The 26,978-nt window shown below is 45.8% G+C and overlaps 1 protein-coding gene across 2 annotated transcripts; it reads right to left on the bottom strand.

Annotated features, from left to right (window-relative positions):
• Window positions 1-5,619: 5,619 nt before the first annotated feature.
• On the bottom strand, window positions 5,620-9,220 carry LOC124700529 (linoleate 9S-lipoxygenase 2-like). 2 transcript variants are annotated; one of them, XM_047232639.1, is made up of 7 exons: window positions 9,028-9,220; window positions 8,453-8,766; window positions 8,136-8,358; window positions 7,719-8,057; window positions 7,550-7,635; window positions 6,490-7,169; window positions 5,620-6,391 (listed from the first exon to the last, which is right to left on the bottom strand). In XM_047232639.1, exons 1-7 carry the CDS (start codon window positions 9,218-9,220, stop codon window positions 5,620-5,622), a joined length of 2,607 nt encoding a protein of 868 aa, XP_047088595.1. The 2 variants fall into 2 exon arrangements, with proteins under 2 accessions (XP_047088595.1, XP_047088596.1); XM_047232640.1 differs by lacking the exon at window positions 9,028-9,220 and having other exon boundaries at window positions 7,550-7,627; window positions 7,702-8,057; window positions 8,453-8,653.
• Window positions 9,221-26,978: the final 17,758 nt, after the last annotated feature.

Here is a 26,978-nt window from a genome sequence, read left to right on the forward strand (position 1 = left end):
AAGTCTGGGGGTCCTGTGTTTTGCAGCTCCATCCACTCTGCGATGAAGTCTGGCAGAACTCGCGACTTGATTGCTTTTCTTTTTTCATACGTGATGTCCCGAGGGGAAAGTTCTATTCCCCAAAGGGAGACATGACCCGTAGCTTCTGGATTGTTTAGTATATTTGATAAGGGAGCTTCATTGACCACTATGATCGGGTGTGCCGAAGAATAGTGGCGCAATTTTCGTGCTGTTGTGAACACTCCGTATGCTAGCTTTTGGTACTGAGGGTACCTTTGTTTTGATGGCGATAAAACTTCGCTGACAAAGTATACTGTCCTCTGTACTCCGTGGAGTTTTCCTTCTTCTTCTCTTTCGACAACTAGCACCGTGCTCACCACCTGGGGCGTGGCTGCGATATATAGCAGGAGAGGTTCCTTTTCCTTCGGCGCCACCAAAACTGGTGGTGTCGAGATTGTGCGCTTCAAATCTTCGAAAGCTCTGTCGGCCTCTTTGTTCCACTGGAATTTGTCTCCTTGCTTTATCAGAGCGTAGAAAGGTAATGCTTTTTCTCCCAGCCTGGCGACGAATCTGCTCAAAGCTGCGACTCGCCCAGTTAGCTGTTGTATTTCTTTCAACTTTGTTGGCTTTCTCATTGTTACGATAGCTTGTATTTTATCGGGATTTGCTTCAATCCCTCTTGCTGAGACTAGAAACCCCAGAAGTTCTCCTGCTGGGACGCCAAAGGAACACTTCGTCGGGTTCAACTTCAGGCAGAATTTGTCGAGGTTGTCAAAAGTTTCCTTGAGATCCTCGATCAGTGTTGTCCCCTTTTTTGACGTTATGACGACATCGTCGATGTATACTTGCACGTTTTTCCCAATCTGTGTCGCCAAACACTTCTGCATCATCCTCTGATATGTTGCTCCCGCATTTTTTAGACCAAAGGGCATCGTTCTGTAACAAAACACGCCGTAAGGTGTAATAAACGCGGTCTTTACTTCATCTTCTTCTTTCAATCTGATCTCGTTATAACCAGAATATGCGTCCAGGAAGGAAAGACGTTCACATCCAGCCGTGGAGTCGATAATTTGGTCGATCCTCGGGAGGGGAAAGTGATCCTTTGGACAATGTTTATTGAGACACGTAAAGTCGACGCACATGCGAAGGACCTTAGTGTTTTTCTTTGGCACCAACACAGGATTTGCTACCCATGTGGCTTCTGTGAATATCTCTTTGATAAAACCAGCTTCTCTTAGTCGATTGATTTCTGACAGCATAGCTTTGCGGTTTGGTTCCGAAAAACGCCGCAAGGGTTGTTTGATTGGTCTCGCTAATGGATCCAAGTTTAGGTGGTGCTCGGCAAGTTCCCTGGGTACTCCTGGCATGTCAGCTGGACACCATGCGAAGATTTTCCAGTTCTCACGGAGGAACTCGACGAGCGCGCTTTCCTATGCGACATCCATGTCGTTTGCGATAGATGTTGTCTTTTTCGGGTCTGTCGGGTGAATCTGCACCTCCTTAGAATTTTTCTCGGTATTGAAAGTTGATTCTTTATTTGGCCTTCCAACGTCTGGTAGTACGTCGTAATCAGTCATACTTTTTGACGCCAAATACTCAGCTTGCATCCCGAAAGTTTCGATAACCGATGAAAATCCTTGTCGCACTTATCGGCTAAGGCGAAGCTTCCTTTAATCGTGATTGGTCCCTTTGGTCCAGGCAATCTCCACAACAGGTATGTATAGTGTGGTACCGCCATAAATCTAGCATATGCTGGTCGTCCCAACAAAGCGTGATACTGCGATGGAAAATCCACGACTTCAAATTCCAGCTTCTCGATTCTATAATTTTCTCGGGTTCCAAACTGAACGTCAAGATTGATCTTCCCCAATGGATAACTTGGTTTCTCCGGTGTGATGCCGTGGAATCTCGTGTCTGTTGGTTTCAGGTTTGCTAGGGAGATGTTCATCTTCCTTAATGTATCTGCGTACATGAGGTTCAAGCTGCTGCCGCCATCTATAAATACGCGAGACACGTCAAATCCTGCGATGACCGCCGGTAGTATAAGTGCTGACCGCCCTGGTCGAGGAACTTGCTGCGGATGATCTGCTATGGTGAAGCCGATGTCTTGCCCTGACCAATTGAGGTACTCAACTGTTGGTGGAGGCATTTTCTCTGCCATGAACACCTGTCGCGAGATTACTTTTTGAGTTCTGTTGGACGGCCTTCCCTTCGGAATCATCGACACTGCTCCATTTGAGTTAGGATCGACATAAGGTGGTGGTGGAGGTGCTGCCGCTATTCTGAGCTGATGCCGATTGTCGTCTGTAATCGCGGGAGGTGGTGGCAGGTGAATCTCGCTCCTGGGCTCCCGAGGATTTCTCCGTGCTGCTCGAGCGTTAGCGTTCTCTCGCATACCCGAACATTGCCCGAAAATTTCGACGGTCTTTCCGCAGGTGCCCTGACTGTCTTTTTCCGTTCGCTGTCGAGGAAAAAATGCATCTGGCACGGTCCGTTCAACATTTCTTCGGGGGACACGAAAGGCCTTGGGAACCTAGGCCCGCTATTTTGCCTGTTGCGAGAGTCGTCCCTGTTATCGCCTCGCTGCTCACTGCTTCTCTGATAATCATCTCTATTGTTTCCTCCTGTGTTTGCCCAAAATCCTGCCGAAATTTGCCCTGGGGCGTCATAGTTCGGGTACTGCCGAGGGAATCGTCGCCTCGGTTGGTAATTTCGACCACGGTCCTCCTCTGGCGACCTGTGCCGTTTGTTGTGGACAGCATCTTCTCCATCTGCCCATCTATTTGCTATCTCCATTAATGCGGATACTGTCTTTGGATTGGTCCTTCCCAAGTCCTCGACAAAATCTCCACGCCTGATTCCTGCGACAAACGCATCTATTGCTCTCTCGTCAGATATATTTTCTGCCGAGTTTTTGATGATGTTCCACCTTTGGATGTACTTTCTCATTGACTCATCTGGCTTTTGTCGACATGCTCTCAACTCTTCTAACGACGCAGGTTTTTTGCACGTGGATCTGAAGTTTTTGACGAATACGTCCTCGAAACTTTCCCAGCTGTCGATAGATCCTGGCGGAAGTTTCTTGATCCAAGATCGTGCAGCTCCACTTAAGTGCACCTGAATACTTTGCATGGCTGTTGCCCTGGTTCCTCCTGTGAGCTTCACTGTCTCGAGATAATCAACTAGCCAATCCTCTGGATCTTGCAGGCCGTCGAATTTTTTGAAATGATCAGGCAACTTAAATCCCGAAGGGACTCGAGTTTTTCGTACTCTCCTTGTGAAGGACGGCAAACCGCACATATCCTCGTCGTTTAGTTCTGGGGAATGCCGATGTTCCCTTCTGCCTTGCCGTGCTCTGTCTACCCTTGCTTGTGCTGCCGTATCTCTTGCGCCACTTGTTCCTTCGACATTTGCTGCTGCTGCTGTCGTAGGTCGTGGACTATTTTGCCTTGCAGCTCCTTCTGGCGGTGTTGATACAAACGCCGTTCCCATGGCTTCAGCTCCTGCAATTGCCATGTTGTACGAGGTGGCCTGGATGCAAGGATAAAGGCTTGTGTCGCCATATACCCAGCTTCTGGTGTCTTGGGGATAATATTCCCTCTTGTGTCTATCGACATAAAAGACATGTCGAGATTTTGAACCAAGTACTCTCTTTCTCCTTCAGGTATGTGTTGCAATCTGGACCTTGCCCTGTTCCGAGCTTCTCTATGGCTATCTCCCGAGGTTCCAGATTGTCGACTTAGGTCTGCCCTTCGTCTGCTTGACGCGGAAGCTGCCTCCTTTCTTTTGTTTAAAGCTTCTGTCTGTTTTTCCAGTTCTCTTCCAGCTCTGGCGAGTCTATATTGATAAGCTTGCAGTTCTTGGACTGTAGCAGTTGTCGTCATTGACTCCGAACCATCTAAAGCTTTTGCAGCTCTATCCCAAGCTGTTTGTGGAAGTTGAACTCTGACGCGTGGTGTGGGCCCGACGTATTTAGTGCCCATACCTCTCCTTAGATCTGAGGGATCGACATAGGGATTGCCCAAATCGTCGAAAGCCTCTGATGTTTCCTCTTGATTCTCAATGGCATAAATCTGATGATATTTTGTACTCAGATCTATGTTGGGTTTGGTGACATCATCGTTGAGTTTGATGAAGACCTTGTCCACTGTGATAGATTTGTCGATGAAGTCGTAACTGTCGACATCGCTTGAGCCATCGCTTATATGCGAGTCCGCAGATGACTCAAACGACATGTCGCTGAAGATCTTGGCGAGTTTCTCTCTTGCTCTGGTGCTGACGTAACGTGTTGCCGAAGTTTCTTCTTCTCCTGACTCGGTTGACGATGTATAGCTTGAAAAATCAGAATCGACCGCCGACGATCCCGACGAAATCGGAATTTCGACACGATACGATCCTTCCTTCTCGACGCGAAAGTGAAACCTTCCGAACGTCATCTCCATGGGCTCCGCCAGATACGCATATGCATCCAAACGGGAGGGTGGGTGAGGAACAAAATCGACAGGACCAGCAGCGATCTGTTTACCTCGATCCATTGCGTTGCTTGCGGTTGATGATGTCGAAGATCTTGAACGTGCCATCGAGATCAGATCCTTACGCCTCTAGTTCCCACAGACGGCGCCAATTGACAAGGTATTAACTTGTCAATGCCTATGGATTGTAGGCTAGGGTTTAGTTAGAAGTAGAGGGCAAGTAGATCTCGAAGGTTTCAGCCGGAAAGTACTCGACGATTATGAAAACTAGGGTTTGTAAACAATGATTCGATGATCTCTTCGTCCCTCGACTCCCCCTTTATATAGGAGGCGGAGCCGAGGGTTTCGTTTTGTACAAGTTACAGAGTCCGGGACGGTTTCTAACTCATCCCGCCAGATTACAAATAACACTTCCTATTACAACTCTAACTTTCCTTAATATATCTTGGGCTCCCGAATCTTCTTATTCTTTGGGTAGTGGGTCTTCAGTAAACCCCGGGTACTATCTTCGGCAGGCCCATTTGGGATGCCTATGTCACATGGTGCGGGGAAAAGGTGCTGCATATTCGTGGGTAGATCATTGGCATAAAGTTTCTACCAAACTATCCGAATTCCGGAAAGGTTTAACGCGGTTCCTCATCCTAGTGGCAAGCGCCATGGATTGTCAGCCTCCAAGACGTGCTCTTGCACAGATGATGTGCCATTTTTTGCCTGTTGGTTCCCCCACGATGTATGGTTCCACCCTCTAACGAGGTTTCACTTTGGGGTTCAAAATTTACCATTAGCAAATGTTTAAGTCAACATAAATCTAGTCCAATATTTTTCAAGGAATCTGGCCGTAATTATATACTGAAAAATAAAATTCGACAAACTTGAAGTTGACCCAAGTAGAGACGCTTTCCAATTTCCAAACTGAAGGTCACAAAAAACTGTCGTAGGCAACTTCATTATTTTATTTCGTAAACGGAAGAGAAACTTTGCACCTCAATACATTATTAGCCGATACCCGGCTGCTCACACAACGCTGTACCTTGACGATCGAACTTGTCATACACACATTATTATTCATCATGGCAAGCGTGCAACGGCACCACTCCTACATTCCGGTGCACGCATGCAGGTGGAGAGACCTCCCTGCTTGTTCCCCTCAAATGGAGATGCTGTTGGGGATGCCCCTGGCCGTGAGCCCTTCAGCGTTGCCCTTGTGGTCGGAGGTGTTGGGGTAGAGCAGCATGTAGGGGAACTTGGCCGGGCCGCTGCGGTTCTTGAGCTGCGGATTTGCGTTCATGGCCACCACCTGCCGCTCGATTTCCTCCAGCCTCGCACCAAACCGCTTGAACGCCTCCAGTGCTTTGGTGTCCGACGTCCATCCTGGCGTGTCATGCTGCCCGAGATAAACCTCGTCGGAGGCGTGCTTGGAAAGGATCTCTAGCAGAGAGATGCCGACGAGAGCCTGGAACTGGTTGGTGATGGTGCTGAGGAACACCTTCTCTGGATTGCGTGCCAGCTCCGCGTACTCCTCGGTGCCCTTCTCTGGCATCGGGCGGCGGCTCACTGATGGCTTGTTCGGGTGGTACCCCGCGTACGGGTACTGCCCAAAGTTGACGGCAGCGTGCAGCGCGGACCCGGTCCAGATGATGGTGGTGCATGCCTTCACCAGCTCAGATAGCGTCTGCATCATAGGCCACCACTCCGCGTTCTTGAGGTCGCCGTGCCCGAACTCGCGCACCTCCCTCCACCACTCCTGTAGCTCATGGTCGCCCTGGACCATGTCGTCGTTGGGGTAGTAGATGGCTAGGTACTCTGTGACCCATTGCTCGATGGCGTCCCACACGGCCAGTCCGTCCACAGCGTACGGGTAGTCCTCGATTAGCAACCGCACCTTGTACGGTCTTGATGGGTCCTCAACTGCCACGCCCCTGCATCCATATCACACACATTGATATCGCGCGGTTGATCTTGGCTTCTTGAAATTCATCGGATTGTCTCTCCAATCAAAGCTACTACATGTACGTACCTCTTGATTAGGTCGTCGGGGAGAGCCTGCTCGGTGAAGTTCCAGTTCTTGTAGACAACGGACGACATGGCCATGGCAAACTTGCGGGGGAACACTGTTATCTCGACGATCCCATTGGTGTTGATGAGAGACTCCCGCGCCCGCGCGTTGATGTTCATTGTGTCACGGTAGTGCGGCCTCAGGAGCTTGTTCACCGGGTGGGTCACGCTCAGCTGTCGGTTGGTCGCGATCACAAAGGGCTCCATCACCGCATGTGTCTTGAGCCAGTGGCTGATGAGCTGGTGCCAGCCGTAGTCGTTTACTTGGACGTAGGCCTTGGCGAGCTGCCATATCCAGGCGTTGACGCCGGTCGACTCCGGCGTGTACACTGTGCTATTCGCAGTGATTAGGCTCCCCTGGAGCAGGGGCAGGCTCAACTCGATGGCGACCGGGGCAAGTGTGCCATCGCCTCGCAGGAAGAGCAGAGTCCTTGTGGCGTAGACGAAGGTTTCTCCCAGGTTGTTGATGTCCATCAGGAACGGCATCAGGTTGTCATGGTGGTCCAGGATGTAGAGCCTATTGCTAGTGAGCGCCTGCTCCACTGTGAGGCCCTCGAGGTTCTTCGCGATGTGAGCCTCGGTGATGGTGCTGGTGTGGTCGCCGTATTTGGTGGGATCAAGAGTACTTTTGGGAGGAAACTCCTGCAGTGGACGTACGGTTAGATAAGACATAATTTTAAGTAATGCCATCTAGCATATCTACATCATGGTTTCAATTTTCAGTTTCGGAAAAATTTCAGCCCCTACTGAAATCACTGAAATTCAGTGAATTTCACTGATTTCAGTTTTCATTTCGGCCAAAAGAGCGAAATTTTCTCTCAAAATTAATTAAAATATTCAAAAATTTGAAAAATATTTTGAATATTTTTTAGATCCATGTGTATTACTGAAATGACTGAAATATTTTGGCTGAAAGGTAATAATTTCGGTGTCCACCGAAATCACTGAAATTCATTGTATTACGTTGAAATCTCAGTGAAAATGAAATCCATGCTCTACATCAGGTCTATGGTTTCACGCACGGTGAGCCGTTTGATCATCATCGGGTTAACACCGGCAAGCATCTCCCTAGCAAACTCATCGTTGGTCATCCATGCTTTCTCATTCCCTGCATGCACCCACGCAATTAAGTTAACACAAAAGAAATGCTAAGGAGGTGTAGTGATGAGTATGCATATTTAGGTACTATACCCTTGATGATTTGTGGCTTAGTGAGCTTAAGGATGTAGTCGTCGCCCATGGGGATGAGATCCTTGACGAGCTGGAGCGGGAATAGATTGCGCATCTCGTCCAGTGCCGGGATGTCGGGCAGCTGGATGCCGCCCTCGTAGAGCATGACGACGTCCTGGAAGGAGTTGAATTCGTCGGTGAAGAGGTCGACGTACGTGCGGATGGCCGGAATGATGCCATCGACGAGCGCTTTGATCGTGTAACCGTAGAAATCTGTCATCTTCAGGTGGCCGAACACCTCGTCGCGTGGCACATAGATGTGTTCAACCACGGGCAACAGCCGGGTCTCGTACCTAGAGTCTGAGAGAAAACACAGGCATACGATAGAGCCATGACCTAAAAATGAAGGAAAGAAACCCAAGCCTAACTAGTACGTACCGGTCTGGGAGAGCGAGCGGCCGGTGCGGCCCCGGCGTGGGTAGGGGTGTTCCTCGGTGCCGCCAAGGATGGGCCTGAATTCGCCGAGATCGTTGTAGACGTCGTAGCGGTAGACTCGGTCGTGCGTCTGGTAGGGTCCGTCATACTCGTCGCCCCTCAGGATGCGGAACTCGTTGTCGCGGTACGGCTTGAGCGCCTCCGGCATCTGGTGCGGCAGGTACGTCTGCACGCGCAATAGACTCGATCAGTCAGTCGGTCACCATGTTGATTTTTACTTTAGTTGTTAATATGAATATGTCATGGTAGTCGAAACTCACGTCGTTGGCGAAGAAGACGCGGTCGTCGTCGCCGTACATTGGCTGTGGGTACACCCACGAGTTGGCGACGAAGACGACGGTGCCGGTGCGGGTGCCGGGGACGTTGTTGAGGGTGATGGTCTTGAGGAAGAACTCGGAGGTGAGGTAGTTCTTGACGATGATGGCGCCGGGCACCCCCAGCTTGCTGACGGACCAGTTGAACGTGACGCCCAGCTTGGACTCGCCTGCGGTGATCATTGGCAGGATCGTGGGGAAGAGCCACGGCTCCAGGCTCGCCTCGGCTCCGACCACCCCGCCTCCGCGGTTCCCGTTTTCTGCATGCATGCACACGTTCGAGCGTAGGTGCGTACTTAACACATGCGTTTATCTCATCTTAAGAGGGTGTCCGTTTCTGTCCATGTCAAGCATCAATGTGCCGATTTATTTGTTCTGATGTTTTCCTATTCATTTCGTCCTGTGGTTAGCTTTCATTTTATTTCTCTGAGAATTTCTTACGTACGGCAACAGACACGCGAATGCGAGGCTGAGTGCACAAATGACATAGGGAGAAGATATGATGAGAGTGCTCTGCTCACTTTGGTCGACGACGGTGGAGCTGATGAGCTGGCACGTGATGCCACCGACACCGAGGAACTCGGAGATGTTGTCCATGGCGTTGGCGGCGAAGTCGTTGAGTTCGAGCGCGTCCTTGCGCATCAGGACCACCGAGCCCTTGAGCTCGGCATTCTTGTAACCCCCCATGAGGTCGTCGAGGAGACCGCCCAGCATCTTTGCTTCTCAGAGCGGAACGCTACTAGTCGATCGCAGTGTACGTGCGCGGCTAGCTGTGGATGGATGGTGTGTGAGAGCTCGGGGAGGAGCACCAATGGTATTTATAGATGGCGGAATGGCAATGCGACGCACATGCATATGGATGGCTAATTGGCTATATATCAAGTATCAAGCCAAGGATCTCAATTTCCTCTACGTACGTCGTATCCCGTCGAAAAGATTCCTCTACTTAGCTAGGACGACTCGGTGGACAACGGGGCGGCGGACAGCTGCGACGTACGGTGACACGAGGCGGCGGTAGTGGTGGGTAAGCCGAACTTCAAGGAGCTAATTAAGCGGCAGCAGTTCGTCGACGCATATCAGCGGCGCGCGGCTACCCCAGCCAGAATTCAGATTCCCGTGTTTCTTATCTGATAACTTTCACACGGAACTCTACGGTTTCTGTGTTAGAGAATCTCCTGTAATTAAATCCTCTAAAATTGCATGTATACCAGATAATCAGTTTTGGTACGTGAAACCGATTTCACTATATGAAAAACTAGCATAATGGCCTCGTACCTGCGAGAGCAACATCTAAAATTGTTATGCAGAATATTTTTTATAATTTGCCAGAAATATTATGTTACATGGGCAAAACATCTTTATAATCTTTAGTTTCTAGGTCAAATTTTACTTTACCAATTGGGCAAAAATACCATATCATTAACTATACATGAGGTTTTGTACACGGTGATATTATATATATTTATAGCATTAAATCATATCGCGATCTAGCATGTACATTTTGTGTGTTGTTACATTAGTGCACAGTTAAAAATAAAATTGAAGTTCATTGATATTACCTTAGTGGCCCGCTCGGACGCCACTTCCTCACAATATTTATTGTTATTAAAGGTTCAAAAAAATTATTGTTACTATTCAAACTATTATATTCTCATCTAAATCACACTACTATATGAAGTCCAATAAATATATATTTGAGCTGCATTTAGATTTCTTACCTTTTGTTCATTATTACACCCGTCATAATATAGCATGGCATCCTAAGAGTGTGCAGTTGAACTATCTACTTTTTGTAACTTTAAGTTTACACTAAGGCTTCTAGATTTATCTCGTTGCTAGGGATTTGGCATGAAAAATAGCTTCAAATATATTGCATTTCTCTAGAATATACAAATAAAATATATTTGAAGCTGCAACTTCATGATTTTTTCATATAAAAATGTCAAGTATATGTTTTAAGAAAAGCAATTTAATTATAGAACTGGTATTATATCAATATTGTTTCCTATTGTCATGAAAACCATACAAATCTAAGCGGTCCCAATAGAACTTACATATAAATTCAAGCATGTCAATACTATATAGAATATGGATAATATTTTACTATATTAAGTTATATTACTTCCTGTGTTACTTAGGATTAATATCTTATAAATATCATTACTTATGAAAAAAAAAACAGTTTATTAGTCTCCAACTATTATTTTGAAGGGGTATGTCTATGTTTTCCCCAATTTTCATTGTTTTCACAAATCACCAACACAATATGAGTTGTCAAGATAATTATTTTTATTCTATTCATTCTTACCTCTTACCAAACTATATGTGATAAAATATGTACTTATTGTTTCAAGATGGAATCATGCTTCGAAAAAGTAGTCATATATGGAAGACAAAGTAAGTTAATATTTGTATATTTTCTCTTCGCCTAATCGTAAACATGGCTATAATTGGCTTACCGCTTCTGTCTAGTTTTATGCTACATTATAACTTACTAGCAAAAGTGCACATGCGTTGCACCGGGAAAATTGAATGCTCTAGGTTATTGCGAACCATCCATGTTGATACTTCTCCTATTCATAATAATAAACGTAATCATGTCTAACAAGATTAGGCCTAACCAGGCGAAAACGAAGCGGAGGACGATAGCATAGAGATCCAGTAAACGAATTAGTACCACCTCGGCTGCCAAGTCTAGAATCTTTTCATGATGCACAAGACAGATGAACATAAACAACGACATACAGAACTTAACTCGCGAAGAAAACGCCAACTAACTAAGAGAGCAACACTTATTCTTGCGTTGGTAAGAAATGATTTTTATTGAATAGTCATTTATTCGATTACCTCGCGTAACCCGGTGATGCCTCCTGCGACGAATAATGCCTTCATGGTTGCAGGTAGTGACACCCTTCTCTCCCGTAGCCACCACTGATGTTGTAATGGTCGTAATATTAGCATTGTTGATGTGGCAATATGTACCACCACCTGTTTTTATGCTGTGAAGAATCAGCCTAATAAAAAGAGGCTGAGCTGTAGTGCCACAATCCATCATGATCCATTAGAGACTCCATCAGATTAGATGCACACCAAAGTTGCTACTCCCTTTTCCTAGCTTCCAATCTGAATCGGCTTCTCTTTTTAGAGAATCTGAGTGTTTGTTTGCTTTCCAATGCTTAATTCGATGAGCATAAAATAACGCCATGGTTTGGCATTTTTCATGTGCTGAATCATTCCCTTTATGTTTGGCATTGACACGCACGAAAGTATTTCGTTAAAAACGTTTTATGAAGCCAGACAGACTGCCGCATCTTGGGCTTGGCCCAGCTAGCCACGACGGACAGACAAACCCATAATCCTCTATCGAGTCCGTTCCCCTCGCCTTCCTCGCGCCCAATCCACGAAGCCACGCCGCCGCCTCTCTCTCGTTCCCCCATGTCCTCCTCTGCTCTGCAGCCTCCCCCGGGATCGCAGCAGCCAACTCCTGTGCCGCACGAAGCTCTCCTTCACGCCAGGTTGCCGGTCAACGCATGCCCACACCATGTCATTCCCATCATCGCTTGCACGCCCAGCCACCAGCGTGAAATATTTTCCAAATTCCTTTTTTTTCGAGGATGTCCAAATTCCTTTTATTATCCTTTCCTTTCCTTTCTCATGACACCAGCGTGAAATTTCTATTTTAGTCCGCTACCGCACACCCAGCCTGCATGTTATTCCAAGTCGGCTCGTTGTAGAACAAAAATCTCACGCATATAAACTAGTGCCAGTGGGTTTATAAGAGCGAGGTGGGACTATTGCAAAGAACATTGCATCTTCTCTGTTTCCTAATATGTATGTACTGGTAAAGTTAAAGAAAACAGCCTAGCCAGTCTACGGCCCATCACAGAGACGAACAATGCTGATCGGTCAAGGAACGGAATATCTGCATCAATTGATTCCAGGCGTGAACAACCGAACCGGTACCTGGGGGGGGGGGGGGCAATTGTGCAATATTATGCGATTTGGTAGAAGGGTAAAATTGTTCAAAAAATATTGGTGATGAAATTTTTGATAGAAATCTTAACTCATTTATTATTAGGTAGTAGATTGTAGTCTAATGACTGATTTCATTTCTTAAGCTACTTTTGAGAAAATCTTTACTGTTAAATTGCAATAGGTGGCTGCCTGGTGAGGGCCAAACAGTTGAGGAAGAGCTCCCTCCGAGCTCTCCACCGTTGCGAGAGGAGGGATGGCTTCGCCCGCGGGAAACCCTAGGTGGCGGGTGTCGTACACGGCGACTATTCCGGCGCCGGCGGCGGAGCCCGTCCACCTCGACGGCGAGCTTTTCCTCCGTCGGGAGATCGCACGCCTTGTTCTCCTCGATGCGGAGGGGCTCACGATCGATGCGAGATATCTTCGGGCGGGTGAGGTGGTGATCGGCGGGGCTCACATCGAGTTCCCGGCACATCGCGTGAAGATTCTGCGGCCGGCGACTCCTACCGCGGCTCCGGCGAGCGATTCTCCGGCGCTTCCTTGCCGGGATTCCTCACGCGCGGGAATTGGGGATTCGAACGGGGGAGCTGCAGCGATTGTTGGGTCTGGCCCATCGAGCCCAACTGCTACAGCAACAGGCCCCCATGGCGCGAGAGGTATATCTGGGGAGAGACCTGCGGGGCTTGACCTAGATTCCTTATTCGCCCACTTCTGGTCAGCTTCCAGGTCGCCACCGCCGCCCATCGCCGCCGATTCCTTTGGCTGGTGGTTGGGTAAGGTGGGCGGCGATCATCGATCCTTTGCTCAGGTGCTAAAATCCCCTCCCAAATCCACAAATCCTACCGTTTCTGTTGGCTCGACATCGGCGATGGGAGATCACGGAGGGCGCAGTTTCTCTGGCGGGAGGCGTGGTGGAGGTGCGTTTGGTGGTGCGGGAGGCCGCAACTCCATCCCTGCTCGTCCGGGTGGGGGCAACCGTAACCTCGTCTGGCAGCGGGACGATGGGGGCAGCGGCGGCGGGGGCAACAACTCAAGTGAAGGTGGATCCGCGCGGTGGGATGCAGCAGCGGCGGCCGCCGCACAAGGATCTGGGAAGGACAAGGCCCCGGCTGTCCCAGCCGCGGGCAACCGCTCGTCGCAGCTTCATCAACAGCAGCGTGTCGAGAGGAAATCGTCTCATGGTGATGTCTCATGCCTTAACTGTGGTAGTAATGCACATTTCTCTGCTCGTTGTCCTACTATTCGCTGTGAGAGATGTGGGAAATTAGGGCATATCAATCAAATTTGTCAAGCTGTGTTACCCTGGGAATGTGTGGCTTCTATGTGCGGTTTTCAGCAACCTGGTCAAGGCTTCTTCTGTAGGATAACGTTGCATAGAAAACAAAAAATTTCCTACCGCGAACACGCAATCCAAGCCAAGATGCAATCTAGAAGATGGTAGCAACGAGGGGGTATCGAGTCTCACCCTTGAAGAGATTCCAAAGCCTACAAGATGAGGCTCTTGTTGCTGCGGTAGACGTTCACTTGCCGCTTGCAAAAGCGCGTAGAAGATCTTGATCACGATCGCTTCCGGCGCCACGAACGGGCAGCACCTCCGTACTCGGTCACACGTTCGGTTGTTGATGAAGACGACGTCCACCTCCCCGTTCCGGCGGGCAGCGGAAGTAGTAGCTCCTCTTGAATTCGACGGCACAACGGCGTGGTGTCGGTGGTGGTGGAGAAATCCGGCGGAGCTTCGCTTAAGCGTGCGGGATGTGGTGGAGGAGAGAGACCGCTAGGGTTTCGGGAGAGAGGGGGTTGGGCGTCGGCCCTCTAAGGGGTGCGGCCAAGGCTGAGGCTTGAAGTGGTCAGCCCCCTCTCCTATGCCCCTCATTATATAGGTGGAAGCACCAAGAGTTCTAGTCCAAGTCTTCGAATAAGACCCCAACACTAAAACCTCCCATATGTGGGAAACCTACTCAAGGAGGGAGTCCTACCCAAGGTGGGACTCCCACCTTTCCTTGAGGTGGGTTGGCCGGCCACCCTAGGGGAGTCCACCTTGGACTCCTCCCCTTTAGGGTTGGCTGGTCATGCAAGGTGGAGTCCCTCCGGGACTCTACTTTCCATGGTGATTTCTTCCGGACTTTTCTAGAACCTTCTAGAACACTGCCATAAATGCACCGGATCATTTCCAAACTTGGAATATGACTTCCTATATATGAATCTTATTCTCCGGACCATTCCGGAACTCCTCGTGATGTCCGGGATCTCATTCGGGACTCCGAACAAATATTCGAACTCCATTCCATATTCAAGTTCTACCATTTCAACATCCAACTTTAAGTGTGTCACCCTACGGTTCGTGAACTATGCGGACATGGTTGAGTACTCACTCCGACCAATAACCAATAGCGGGATCCGGAGATCCATAATGGCTCCCACATATTCAACGATGACTTTAGTGATCGAATGAACCATTCACATACGATACCAATTCCCTTTGTCACGCGATATTTTACTTGTCCGAGGTTTGATCTTCGGTATCACTCTATACCTTGTTCAACCTCGTCTCCGACAAGTACTCTTTACTCGTACCGTGGTATGTGGTCTCTTATGAACTTATTCATATGCTTGCAAGACATTAGACGACATTCCACCGAGAGGGCCCGGAGTATATCTATCCGTCATCGGGATGGACAAATCCCACTGTTGATCCATATGCCTCAACTCATACTTTCCGGATACTTAATCCCACCTTTATAACCACCCATTTACGCGGTGGCGTTTGATGTAATCAAAGTACCTTTCCGGTATAAGTGATTTACATGATCTCATGGTCATAAGGACTAGGTAACTATGTATCGAAAGCTTATAGCAAATAACTTAATGACGAGATCTTATGCTACGCTTAATTGGGTGTGTCCATTACATCATTCATACAATGATATAACCTTGTTATTAATAACATCCAATGTTCATGATTATGAAACTAATCATCCATTAATCAACAAGCTAGTTAAGAGGCATACTAGGGACTCTTTGTTTGTCTACATATCACACATGTACTAATGTTTCGGTTAATACAATTATAGCATGATATATAAACATTTATCATAAACATAAAGATATAAATAATAACCACTTTATTATTGCCTCTAGGGCATATCTCCTTCATCTTCTATTTTCATGATTCCTCATCAGCTAGGCAGGTCAAGGACCGTGCTTCTAGCTTAGTTATCACTGTGCTTCAGGGTAATCCTACCTCTAGAGACCTTGAGAAAGAATTCAATGAATATTTGGGTTCGGGGTGGAGATGTACTGCTCGACCGTTGAATTCAAAGCAATATACTATGAGATTTCCTAGTGCAAAAGAGGTGGATAAGGCTGTGTTCTATGGGGGAAATATGGAAATGAAAACCTTTGATGCTGTGATAAACCTTTCCCCTTGGTCTGCCGCGATTGGGGCCTCTGGCATGTTGAACAAAGCTTGGGTTCGGATCCGAAATATACCTGCTGAGAAAAGATGTGACGCAAATGTTGCCTACGCTGGCTCCCTGGTTGGTGTTACCCTGGAAGTGGATCAGGCTACTCTTCATAAACCTGAGTTCTGCAGAATTTTATTGGGTTGCAGAGATATTGATAAGCTTGATGAAACTGCTGAGGGTGTTCTGGGTGATTTTTTCTATACTTTTGCTAGAATATGGTGACAGTTGCTAACTCCTCCACACCATCATCACCTAAACGTGCTAGAACTGAAACTTACTCGGCTGCGGCCTCAGATGCATCTACTGGTGGCTTTACTGGTGCTACTTCCCAGTCTGGTGGTGCGGGGTATGGGAAGAGTTGTGCCATGGCGCTTGCGACGGTGTCGGAACATGAATCTGAAGAAGAGGAGGAGAGTGACATTGGTGACAATGATTCTGAGTTGTTCATTGACACAATTGCTCGTGAAAACAGAATCAATATTGGTGATGTGGCTGGTGATTTGGTTGCTCCTGATGGCGACTTGGTAGAGCAGCCAATTGTTGAAAAAGAAACGAGCCATACTCCTTCTTCCCAGCTTGTCATCGCTCCCATTACTCCTGTGGTTGAGAAAGAAGTGGTTTCCCTTGATGTGATAAAATCCGATAGTAGGATGGCAACCTCCTATGCTGATGCGGTGAAAGGGTGTACATGGTCATCATCCCCTGTGGTGACGGAGGTTGAGAATGAGGAATTGATCGAGAGCTCGGGGAGGGCGGAATATTATGTGCAGTCACCTAGTACTGCAGTGATTGATGTGGTTTCTCCTGTTGAGAAAGTGGTGCTTCCGGAAGTGGATGTAAGAGTCAGCTCTCGCAACCTGGAAGGAAAGATGGGCTCAATCATGGAGCAGGCTGCCGCTTTGACAAAGAAAAGGAACCTTGAAGGTAATTCGATTCCTCCTCCATCCTCTAATTCGTTTGGTGTTTTATCAAATAACGAAATCATGGTTAGGGCTTCTTTGATGGGCATAGATATGCCATCTGATAATTTCGAGAGAATTGATGTGCTAAAAGAATTAGAGGTTGCTAGGAATAATATGGCGGAAAAAAAATGAAAAGTTGCATGATCCTTCCTTTATTTTGCATCATGATCATAGTAAAACAACCCCTTTGTGTTTAACATGGTTGGATGATGATGAAGTTGATGATTCCTTTACGGTGGTTAGTTCCAGAAAGTCTAGGAAGAAATCTTCTAAGAATGTGGTAAAAATATCGAAACCTATGACAAGAAGTCAAGCGAAAGGCGACAGTGCTGCCCAAGTCCCTGGCAGAGCTGTTAGGCCTAGAAGGAAACCTGAAAGATTCAAATGATAGTTGGTATTTGGAATATTAGAGGGGTGGGGAAAAAAGGGGTTTCCTTCTGTCTCAATGATATCATTGCGGATTATAAACTGGACTTTATTGGTTTACAAGAAACTATGAAAACAAATTACAAACAAAGCTTCTTTAGAAAGATTGATCCTGGGAATAATTTCTTTTGGAAGTGGATTCCTTCAATTGGCAAATCTAGTGGCATCCTTTGCGGTGTGAGATATGAGGTGCTTGAGGTACAAACTGTAAAATTGGGGGAATTCATGATCTTGTTATTCCTTTGGGAGAAGATAAAAAAATGTAGATGGGCGGCTATTGTGGTATATGGTCCTGCTCATGATAATAAGAAGGATGAATTCCTTGCTGAGTTATCTCTTTTTTGTAATTCTGTTGACTGTCCTTATTTCGTTGGAGGGGATTTTAATATTCTGCGTACGGTTATGGAGAAAAATAAACCTTGTGTGTTATCACATTACTCCGATACTTTCAATTCCATTATTCATACGCTTTGTTTGAGAGAGATTCATATGACGGGAGGGTTGTATACTTGGTCGAATAAACAAAAAAATCCTACCCTGGAGAAACTTGATAGAATTTTGATGTCTCCTGATTGGGAGTTGTTATTCCCCTTGGCCTCGGTGAAAAAATTGGTAAGAGATCAATCTGATCATAATCCCCTTGTGTTAGATACAGGTGATACGATTTCCTTTGTAAAGAAAAGGAGTTTCAAATTTGATACTGCCTGGTTAAAAAATGATGAGTTTCTCCATAAAGTTGAATTGATTTGGAAACAACATGTTAATAGTTCAGACCCTATTGATGTGTTGAATATCAAACTGAAAAGGTTTAAAAAGTATTTTAAAGGCTGGGGTTCAAATGCCTTCGGACATATGAAAAAAAGAAAAATGGAGTTATTAGATGAGATCGGGAAGTTAGAATGTAAGGAAGAGAACAATACAATTTCTCCTGATGAGGTTGCGAGGAGAACGGCCATTTTGGTAGAGCTGTATAATGTATACGCGGAAGAGGAGTCTTATTGGCATCAGAGATCTCATGCGAGATGGCTCCTGCATGGTGATCAAAACACATCCTACTTTCACAGAATTGCGAACGGAAGAAAAAGAAAAAATTATGTTCACTCCCTGGATGATAATGGGGTTTTGGTGGAGGGCACGGATAATCTGTTGAAACATGCCACAGCATATTATAAAGAGCTTTTTGGACCTGCTCCTGGTAACATGTTTAGTCTTTCGCAGAACTTATGGTGTGAGGATGAAACGTTGAATGAAAACGATAATACAAATCTTACTAGACCCTTTACTACAGAGGAGGTTAGAAATGCCCTCTTTTCCATGAAAAGTAATCGTGCTCCTGGGCCGGATGAAATTCCCACTGAGTTCTATCAACACTGTTGGGAAGTAGTAAAAAATGATGTGATGAACCTTTTTCATAGTTTCCATAATGGTAGCCTGGACTTGCAGCGTCTCAATTATGGGGTTATAACCTTGTTGCCAAAAATGGCGGATGCAAATAAAATTCAGCAATATAGACCCATTTGCTTGCTTAGATGCATTTATAAGTTGATTACAAAAACTTTAACCATCAGGCTTGATCCTTATGCACCAAAGCTTTTTAGTATTCAGCAGAATGCTTTCATAAAAAATAGACATCTGATGGATGGTGTGTTTTCCTTACATGAAGTTATGCATCATGTACATATTAAAAAACAAGTTGGGGTAATTTTAAAGCTTGATTTCGAAAAAGCCTATGACAAAGTGAATTGGGATTTTCTTTTGAGTTGTCACGAAGCTAGAGGCTTCGTCCCCTTTGGTGTTCGTGGATTCGACGGTCGCTTCATAATGGGACGGTGAGTGTCAAAATCAACGATAAAATGGGTCCTTATTTCCAAAGTGCCAAGGGGTTAGACGAGGTGATCCGTTGGCTCCTTTTTTGTTTAATATGGTAGGTGAATCCACGACTAAGATGGTGCTTCAAGCACAACGCAATGATTTGATCTGCGGTTTGGCTCCTGATTTGGTGGATAAAGGGGTAGGTATCCTACAATATGCGGATGATACGGTGCTATGTCTAACTCATGATCCTGAAAAAGCTGTAAACCTGAAACTGTTGCTTTATTTGTTTGAGCTCATGTCTGGACTCAAAATAAATTTTCTGAAAAGTGAGATTTTCACTATCAATGCTGACAATGAGACCACGCGATTTTATTCTGACCTCTTTAACTGTCAAGTTGGTCAGTTACCGATGAAATATTTGGGTATGCCGGTAACCTTTGCAAAGATGAAAAGAGTTGATTGGGATTTCCTTGATGCTAAAATGCTTAAAAAGCTTGACTCCTGGATTGGGGACTCCGCAACCTTGGGAGGTCGCTTAATTCTTCTAGATTCCAGTCTCTCGGGGATTCCATATTTCTATATGTCTATGTTCCTTTTAAATAAAACATTTATTGAGAAGTTGGATAAACATAGAAGGAGTTTCTTTTGGGCTGGTAAGAATAAGAAGAGAAAGTATCATATGGTCAAGTGGTCGAGAATTTGTCGATCCAAAAACAAAGGAGGTCTTGGGGTCAAAGATCTCAGAAAACAAAATATTAGTCTTCTATGTAAGTGGTGGTGGAAATTAGAGACACAAGATGGTTTGTGGCAACAAATTGTGAAGGCGAAATATCTTAGAAACAAGTCTGTTGCGATGGTGAAACCTTGTATCCGGGATTCTCCTGGTTGGAAAACGCTCTTGAAAGTAAAGGATTACTATTTTGAGGGGCGTAGAGTTGTGTTAAAAAAGGTGACTTAGTAAGATTTGGATTGATCCCTGGCTGGATGATAAACCTTTATGTGAGGTATATTCGAATCTTTTTGATATTTGTCAAGGTCAGGAGTGGACCTTCGAGAGAATGCTTAGTTGTGATTTCAATGTCCCTTTTAGGAGAAGGTTGTTACCTGATATGATGGTACATTGGGATTTTATCAAATCCAAGGCCCGGGCTTGGCCCTTGGTAAATGAGTCGGATGTGGTTACTTGGAATATGAATAACAAAAAGGTTTTCTCTACCAAATCCATGTATCAACACCTTGAGAGAAACCTGGCTGGTTCTCACAACAAATGGATTTGGAAAGCCAAAATTCCTCTCAAAATAAAAATTTTCCTTTGGCAATTGTTCAGAAATGCTATTTTGACTAGAGACAATCTGAAAAGACGCAGATGGGCAGGTTCCCCTCTCTGCTCCTTTTGTAATCAATGTGAAACTGCTAGACATTTGTTTTTTGAGTGTGCTAATGCCAAAGTGGTCTGGGGGGTCCTGGGGAAGATTTTGGGAACTGAGGTTTGCCCCATGTCTTTATGGCAAAGTATAACCTGGTTACATTGTTTCTATCCACATGGAAAGAAATTCCATATGATTCTCCTTGCCACAATATGTTGGGGGATCTGGAATGTTAGGAACAAGATAACCTTTGACGGATATGTTGTTCGCTCTCCTCTAGTAACAATCGCCACCATTTGTTCTTTCCTGCATTTTTGGTCAGGGCTTTATGGCGCGGAGGAGGGGGAGAAGATCAAGAATGGCGCTGATCAGATGCTACAACAGGCGTCGGCACTGCATCATGGTGCTGCGGCGGTTGCTCCAGGAACTCCAAGGCCCCGGACTGGACTTCTAATGATCACTAATGGGGAAGCCTAGAAAGGAAAAAGTTAGGCCTTTGTTGGCTGTGGATTTGTTAGCTTCTGGATTGAGCTGTTGATGTGGTTTTCTGGGATCCTGAAGCTCTTTTGTGGTTGTGGTAACCTGAAACTTGGTAGTGTAGGGGTAGGTTTTTTTCCCCGTAGCTTAGTTTTCGATGCCGAGGCTGAGCAGCGGGTTTTCCTACCAAAAACTTTTCCTTTTGCTGGGCAGTTTATCTTCCTTTTGTGTGTTGTGTGGTGGAGACAGTAAACTGAATGATGTATTTCCGTTATATGATGTAATGGAAATGGGAAGGAAGTCCCAGTTGGAAAAAAAGGTGGCTGCCTGGTGTCACAAACGGGTCAAAGAAAATTTTTGGGCCCAACGTCTTCCAGCAGCCCTTGACCCAATGATTTTTAATCCTATCCTTGCTCACAGCCGCCGTTTCCATCGTACGTTGTTACCACCCGTCGACAGATCGGAACATAGTTGCTCATATTTCTGAGTGACGAACCGCCTAACAGCTGCCGCTCGCGCTTTGATCTCGAACAGCGCGGCGGACGAATCCCGCCGGAGTCCCGAACGTTTCCTAAACCATGGTTGCAGCAGCACGACTGCGCCCTTGTCCCGCTGCTGCAAGACCGCTCTCCGCGCCCTGAGGGGTCAAGGCCGGCCATGGCGCTCGTGCTGACGGCCTGTTTCCGTTGCTGAAGGAGGTCCGGGTACGAGTCTCCACGGGCTGGCCGAGCAGCGCATACGTCCAAGCCACAGAACCTCGCTCGTGAACTCCACCTTCCTAGAAGCTTTTTAGAACGATCATTTGGCCAAATCAAGTCTTGCGAGAGCATGTGAACAACTAGGATCGATTCAGCCTTTGATCTTTGTCTCATTCTCAAGTCTCCCCCGATCTGGTTTCTTGCCGTCGGGAGTTTCCTGATGCCACTGCAGTGACAGAAAGTAGTGAACTGCAATACGTTTAACCAAGAGATTTTCAAAAAAAATTGCTATTGTAATTTTACAGACAACCAAGAAGACGATCCATTGTATATGATGTCGTTAGTGCAATCTTTAGATGACATGGCAGTACTTGTACCGCAGACAGTTGCTGTCTAAAAACTATTGTACATGTCCTTAGCACTAATCTTGACATGCAGTGGTTAGTTGGCCGGAACGTGCTGCAGCGAGTCGTGCGGCCGGCGCGTGGGCAGCCGGGACGTGCGTGGTTCCCTTGGCAGCCGAGTGCTGCGGCGATGATGAGTGGAGCGCCAAGCGCTGCAATCGTGGGGAGTCGTTGGCTGTGTATAAATTGAGGGCTCGTAGAGAGCGGCCGAAAGAGAGAAAAAAGATGTAGGTTTTCGTGTGTAGTCTCCATGGTCCCTGGCGTGTGTAGCCAGAGGTGCTGGTGTGTTCAGTTCGTATGTGTGACCTGTAGAGGAAAGAGAGATGTAGTCACTACGAGTGTATGTGCGCTTCAGTGTGTGTAGTCTCCCATGTATGCTGTAAGGGGTATGTGCCTAGCTCTGAGACAGAGTAGAAGGAGAAGCCGTTGGCGCGGCAAGGCGTTCGTCGCCGAGGCGTATGTCGCCGCAAATACTCGTGTTCGTGTGGAGTTCGTCTCCCTCCGTCCGACGTTCGTCGTCAGAGGTTTCGTTCGACGTGTGTCGCCAGAGGGCTGCTCGACGTGTGTCGCCGGAGGCAGCCCCAACAGCATCTAGCGCGGAGGACCAGCGCTAGCGACGAGGGCCGCCTCCCAATGTCCAATGCCACTAGCGACAGCCTGCCTGCTATTAGAGCTTGTTACTCTAGCACAGGCAGCAGCGACTCGGATATTTTGGAAAGCCAAATGTATCAGCTGCCCAAGTTTTCAGCCAAGCATTAGTCATTCAGCATCAATCATTCATCATGTTAAGGCGCCATGCTAGCTTTAAAGCTCCTACACAGAACCTATATCTTTAGATTATTTTTATCTAGGCTGAGGTCCTTCAGTTTTATTCACTGTTCTAAAAATCGTCCGAGATGTCGATTTATCGGCCGATTTATCGTGAATCGGATGGTAACCGATAAAGTTTTGGCGTATCGGCCAGTTTATCGCTCCGCCGATATTTCGACCGATTTTCTGTATAAGAGCCGATATTTCGCCCGATTTTCACTCTCATGGTCGATATTTCAGCTGATTGTCAATGACATTTGGTATGGCAGTCGATATTTTCCTCCTATGGTTTTGTGGAATTGTGCATTAGCTCACATTTTCCATTATTATTGATTCAAATGCAAGGAATCAAGATAATACTTATGTGCAATGCTTAAATATTTTTTTGTTTGCATAGCATATTATAGAAAATTTAGTATCAAAAATTAGGATTTACAAAAAGTAAGCCGATAAATGGCTGATCGATAAAATCGATTAATCAGTCGATAAGCGATTAATCTTTATTTTAAGGCCGACCGATAAGTTAAGATTAACGATTTCTTGAACATTGGTTTTATTAGTGTTCGGGAGCAAGAGATTTAATCCACGACCTGATGATTCGTTCATCTCCCCGCTTCAATATTTTGCATTTTCAAGGCTTGCCTACTGTTGGGGTCCCGACCAAGCCCATGATCAAATTTAATGCTTGTTTTCATGTGTGTGATAATTTTAGAGGCAGATAGGACTCAGCTTTAGCGAATTTTTGGTGCTACCTATAGGAAAAAGCCAAAGCTCCATTAAAGAGGATTTTTTTTTTTACTTCCATCTAGACCAGAGGCGGAGGGTTCCTACATTCACTGAACAAATATACATGCCCTTACATGCACACCATCAATAAATCTCTACAAAAGAAGAACAAATAAGGTTGCATATAGCACAAAAGCATTAGCATATGCAAATTTGAAAGAAAATAGTGTGAGTCAACTTTTGAAATAGTGGCTTCATTATTATTTGTTTTTCACCACGTTACACTTGATAGGCAAATATCATCTCTTCATAGGCATCTTTAATTGAGCATGTGCACTCGTGAGAAATTATGATAATATTTTCAAAAACTGATATGTTAAATTAGTTTCATAGTATTAAAAATATAGTCCCGTAGCGAAGCACGGGCAATCTGCTAGTACGAATAGTATCGAAATTTTCATTGACCATTCTTGGGGATAATTACAGGTTTTCTAGGATCAAAATTTTGCATTAATCATGATTTACATTCCCTTCAGTTATTTCTATAAAATGTAGAATTTTTCAGGTTTTCTACTTTGTTCCCTTTCTCAACTTTAATTAATCGTCCATCGATGCCAGAATCTCAAGTTATGATCCAACTGGCTCTCTCAGGTCTGTTTTTTTTGTGAATTCGCAATTTGCATTACTCAAATCAGGGATTACAATCTTGGTAGCAAATGTTTGCTAACCCATCTGGGCCATAGCATTGCCAACTGCCGTGCTGGCAGGAGTTCTAGCGTAATTAGCCATAAAATGAATACTACTATTCTGACTACGATTAACATGAGTAATACAAGTCTGATGAACAGATCGATCAACACGTTCAGATTTCAGCATCTTCACCGACTCAAGACAATCAGTTTCCACTAGAATTGGCAAGTTACATCAATGTAGTGTTAGGGATAAACCCTCGGCTCTCTCTGATCTGTTTTCATTGCAAACATCTTTTTAGCTTTTTTTTTGTATGCATAAAAGTTAGATCTGTTAATATTGACAAGTATCGGAGCTAGCTTCTCTCTTTCTATTATTTAATCATATCTTGTAACATGCGAAACGACTTATTATACTTAATATTTGGTATAGCATGCATATCATCCTTTTGTTTCCTAATTATTGTGGCTGGTTGGTTTGTTTGCACACATAACTCATTGGCATCAGCGCGCCATTTCTGGTTAATTATTTTTTCACATCAATATGCTATTCATTTCTAGCTGTTCAGGTTGTGCAAACATCGTCACAAGAAAACAAAGTATTTTCAGGTACTCTCATATCAGTTGCTCATTATTTTCTTGTCTTAGCATAGATTTCTAGGTAGGTGCTCTAAATGTTTGACGGCTGTGTTTTTTGCTCTAGCTCACCCACTCGAAACGTATGGTTGTTGAATCAGTAGTCACGTCACTTAGTATATTTTTGAAACTTATCGATAGGAAATATATTAATATTAAAAGATACAAATTATACTTAGTCTCTGCAACAACGCGATGCCTTAATGGCAGTACGGGTGCACACAGCCAAAAAAGAGAAAAAGAAAACTAAGAAATAAAAGTCCCGCTACAGTATCCTAGCCCTAGCAACAACAATTCATCCACCACCAAGATAACACCTGAAATTCAGACTCTCCAAAAGCGACGACTCCAAGAAGGAAACAATGCATCCTTAGGTTTTCACCCTGAAGATAGTCTCGGCTCTCAAAACAATGCCTTCAAGAAGGACGTTGCCAGGCTGTTATCACCAGAATTTGACCGGATTAGAGGTGGGCCGCGATTAAGATGGGCTTGAAGAATACACATGGAAGAAATACATGAATCGGCCTTGTTACAAAGTTTGGGCTAGTTTGCCCGTGTATCTGTAAATATAGTAGGATACGTGTCGGTTAGATAGAGTTTGGCTCGTACACGGTTGGGATTATTCCCACGTTAGAAAGTCTACGGACTATAAATATGTATCTACGGTTACTGAAATAAACAAAAATCACGTTCACCACAAACCAATCCAGGCGCATCGCCAACTCCCTTTTCTCGAGGGTTTCTTCCGGGTAAGCATCATGCTGCCTAGATCGCATCTTGCGATCTAGGCAGTACACGTTTATTCGCTGTTCATGCGTTGCTCGTGCTGAAGCCTTGTTGATGGCGAGCAACGTAGTTATCATAGATGTGTTAGCGTTAGCATTGTTTCATCATATCATATGCTTTCGTCCGTGCAACCCTTAGACGTCTAGCCGCTCTTACACCTATCTTGGGTGTAAGGGCGGCACCCCACTTGATCATTATTTAGTAGATCCGATCCGTTATGATTGCTCCTTGTTCTGCAAGGATTAGTTTAATATTTGCATAGTTAGGCCTTACAAACGGGTTGAAGGATCCAGTGGCGCGTAGGGTGTAGTTTGCTAGCCCTAGACAGGATGTTCCGGGGATCAACTTCATGTTGGTTTTTAGGCCTTGTCTAGGGTCGGTTTACGATCACCGTGCGTGGCCGCCAGGCTCAATCACGCGTAGGATGTTCCGATTATGTGGTGAAAACCCTAAATCGTAGTAGGTCGTTTTAGCTTTATTTTGATCAAGCAGGACCACCATGTGATCGTACACCTCGTACGAATCGTGGGTGGATCGGCTCCTTGAGCCGATTCACAGGACAACCTGAGAGCCGATCGAGGCTCGTATTTAATGTTTACGTGTATGCCATGCAGGAAACTAAGCGAGGCAAATCCATCACCTTCCTGACCAGGTATAGGTCAGGTGGCACGCCCTTGCACCAGCATCGGACGTGCGTGCCGAAGTCTTTGCGGGCCGTCGCTCGAGGGACCAGGGCCAGCCGCAGTCTTGGGAGCCTCCCGGCTCTACTGTGTTGCCCGTCGCTGCTCGCCGGTGGGTTTCTGACCGCAACACAGGCACAACCAGTTAAGGCCACACGTTGGGTTTTCACCCTAAAAGATAAGACATCGAACTTCACATGTGTTGCCGCCCCGACTTTCATACCACTGATGCGATGCCTAGAACGCCAAGCAAGTCCCTCAACATCACATAGACTTGAACATCCCTTAGCTAGTCCTCCGATTTGGCTTTCATGATATTCTCTTATTCTGACTTCACCATAGACCAAATGTCACTTGATATTCAAACGTGTACGTATATGTGTGTCCTTCCCGTCTGTTGTGTGAGGCCATTTTATTTCTGCGTGGTCTTGTGAACAAAAGGTTAAGAAAAAGCTAGTGATGAGTTCAAATTTTGCTAGCATAAAACTTACAGATAGCAGTTTAGACATTACTGGGAAGACCAGCTCGAGCAGAAAATCTTGAAAATATTCATAATTTAT

Source organism: Lolium rigidum, chromosome 3 (genome assembly GCF_022539505.1).
Source record: "Lolium rigidum isolate FL_2022 chromosome 3, APGP_CSIRO_Lrig_0.1, whole genome shotgun sequence".
Taxonomy (NCBI): Eukaryota; Viridiplantae; Streptophyta; class Magnoliopsida; order Poales; family Poaceae; genus Lolium; species Lolium rigidum.

Coding starts and splice junctions, on each gene's coding strand:
- LOC124700529 (XM_047232639.1), bottom strand. CDS start 9,220: ATGCTGGGCGGTCTCCTCGACGACCTCATGGGGGGTTACAAGAATGCC. Junction 8,058..8,135: donor CCGCTCGCTCTCCCAGACCG/GTACGTACTAGT, acceptor GTTTTCTCTCAG/ACTCTAGGTACGAGACCCGG. Junction 7,636..7,718: donor TAAGCCACAAATCATCAAGG/GTATAGTACCTA, acceptor GGGTGCATGCAG/GGAATGAGAAAGCATGGATG.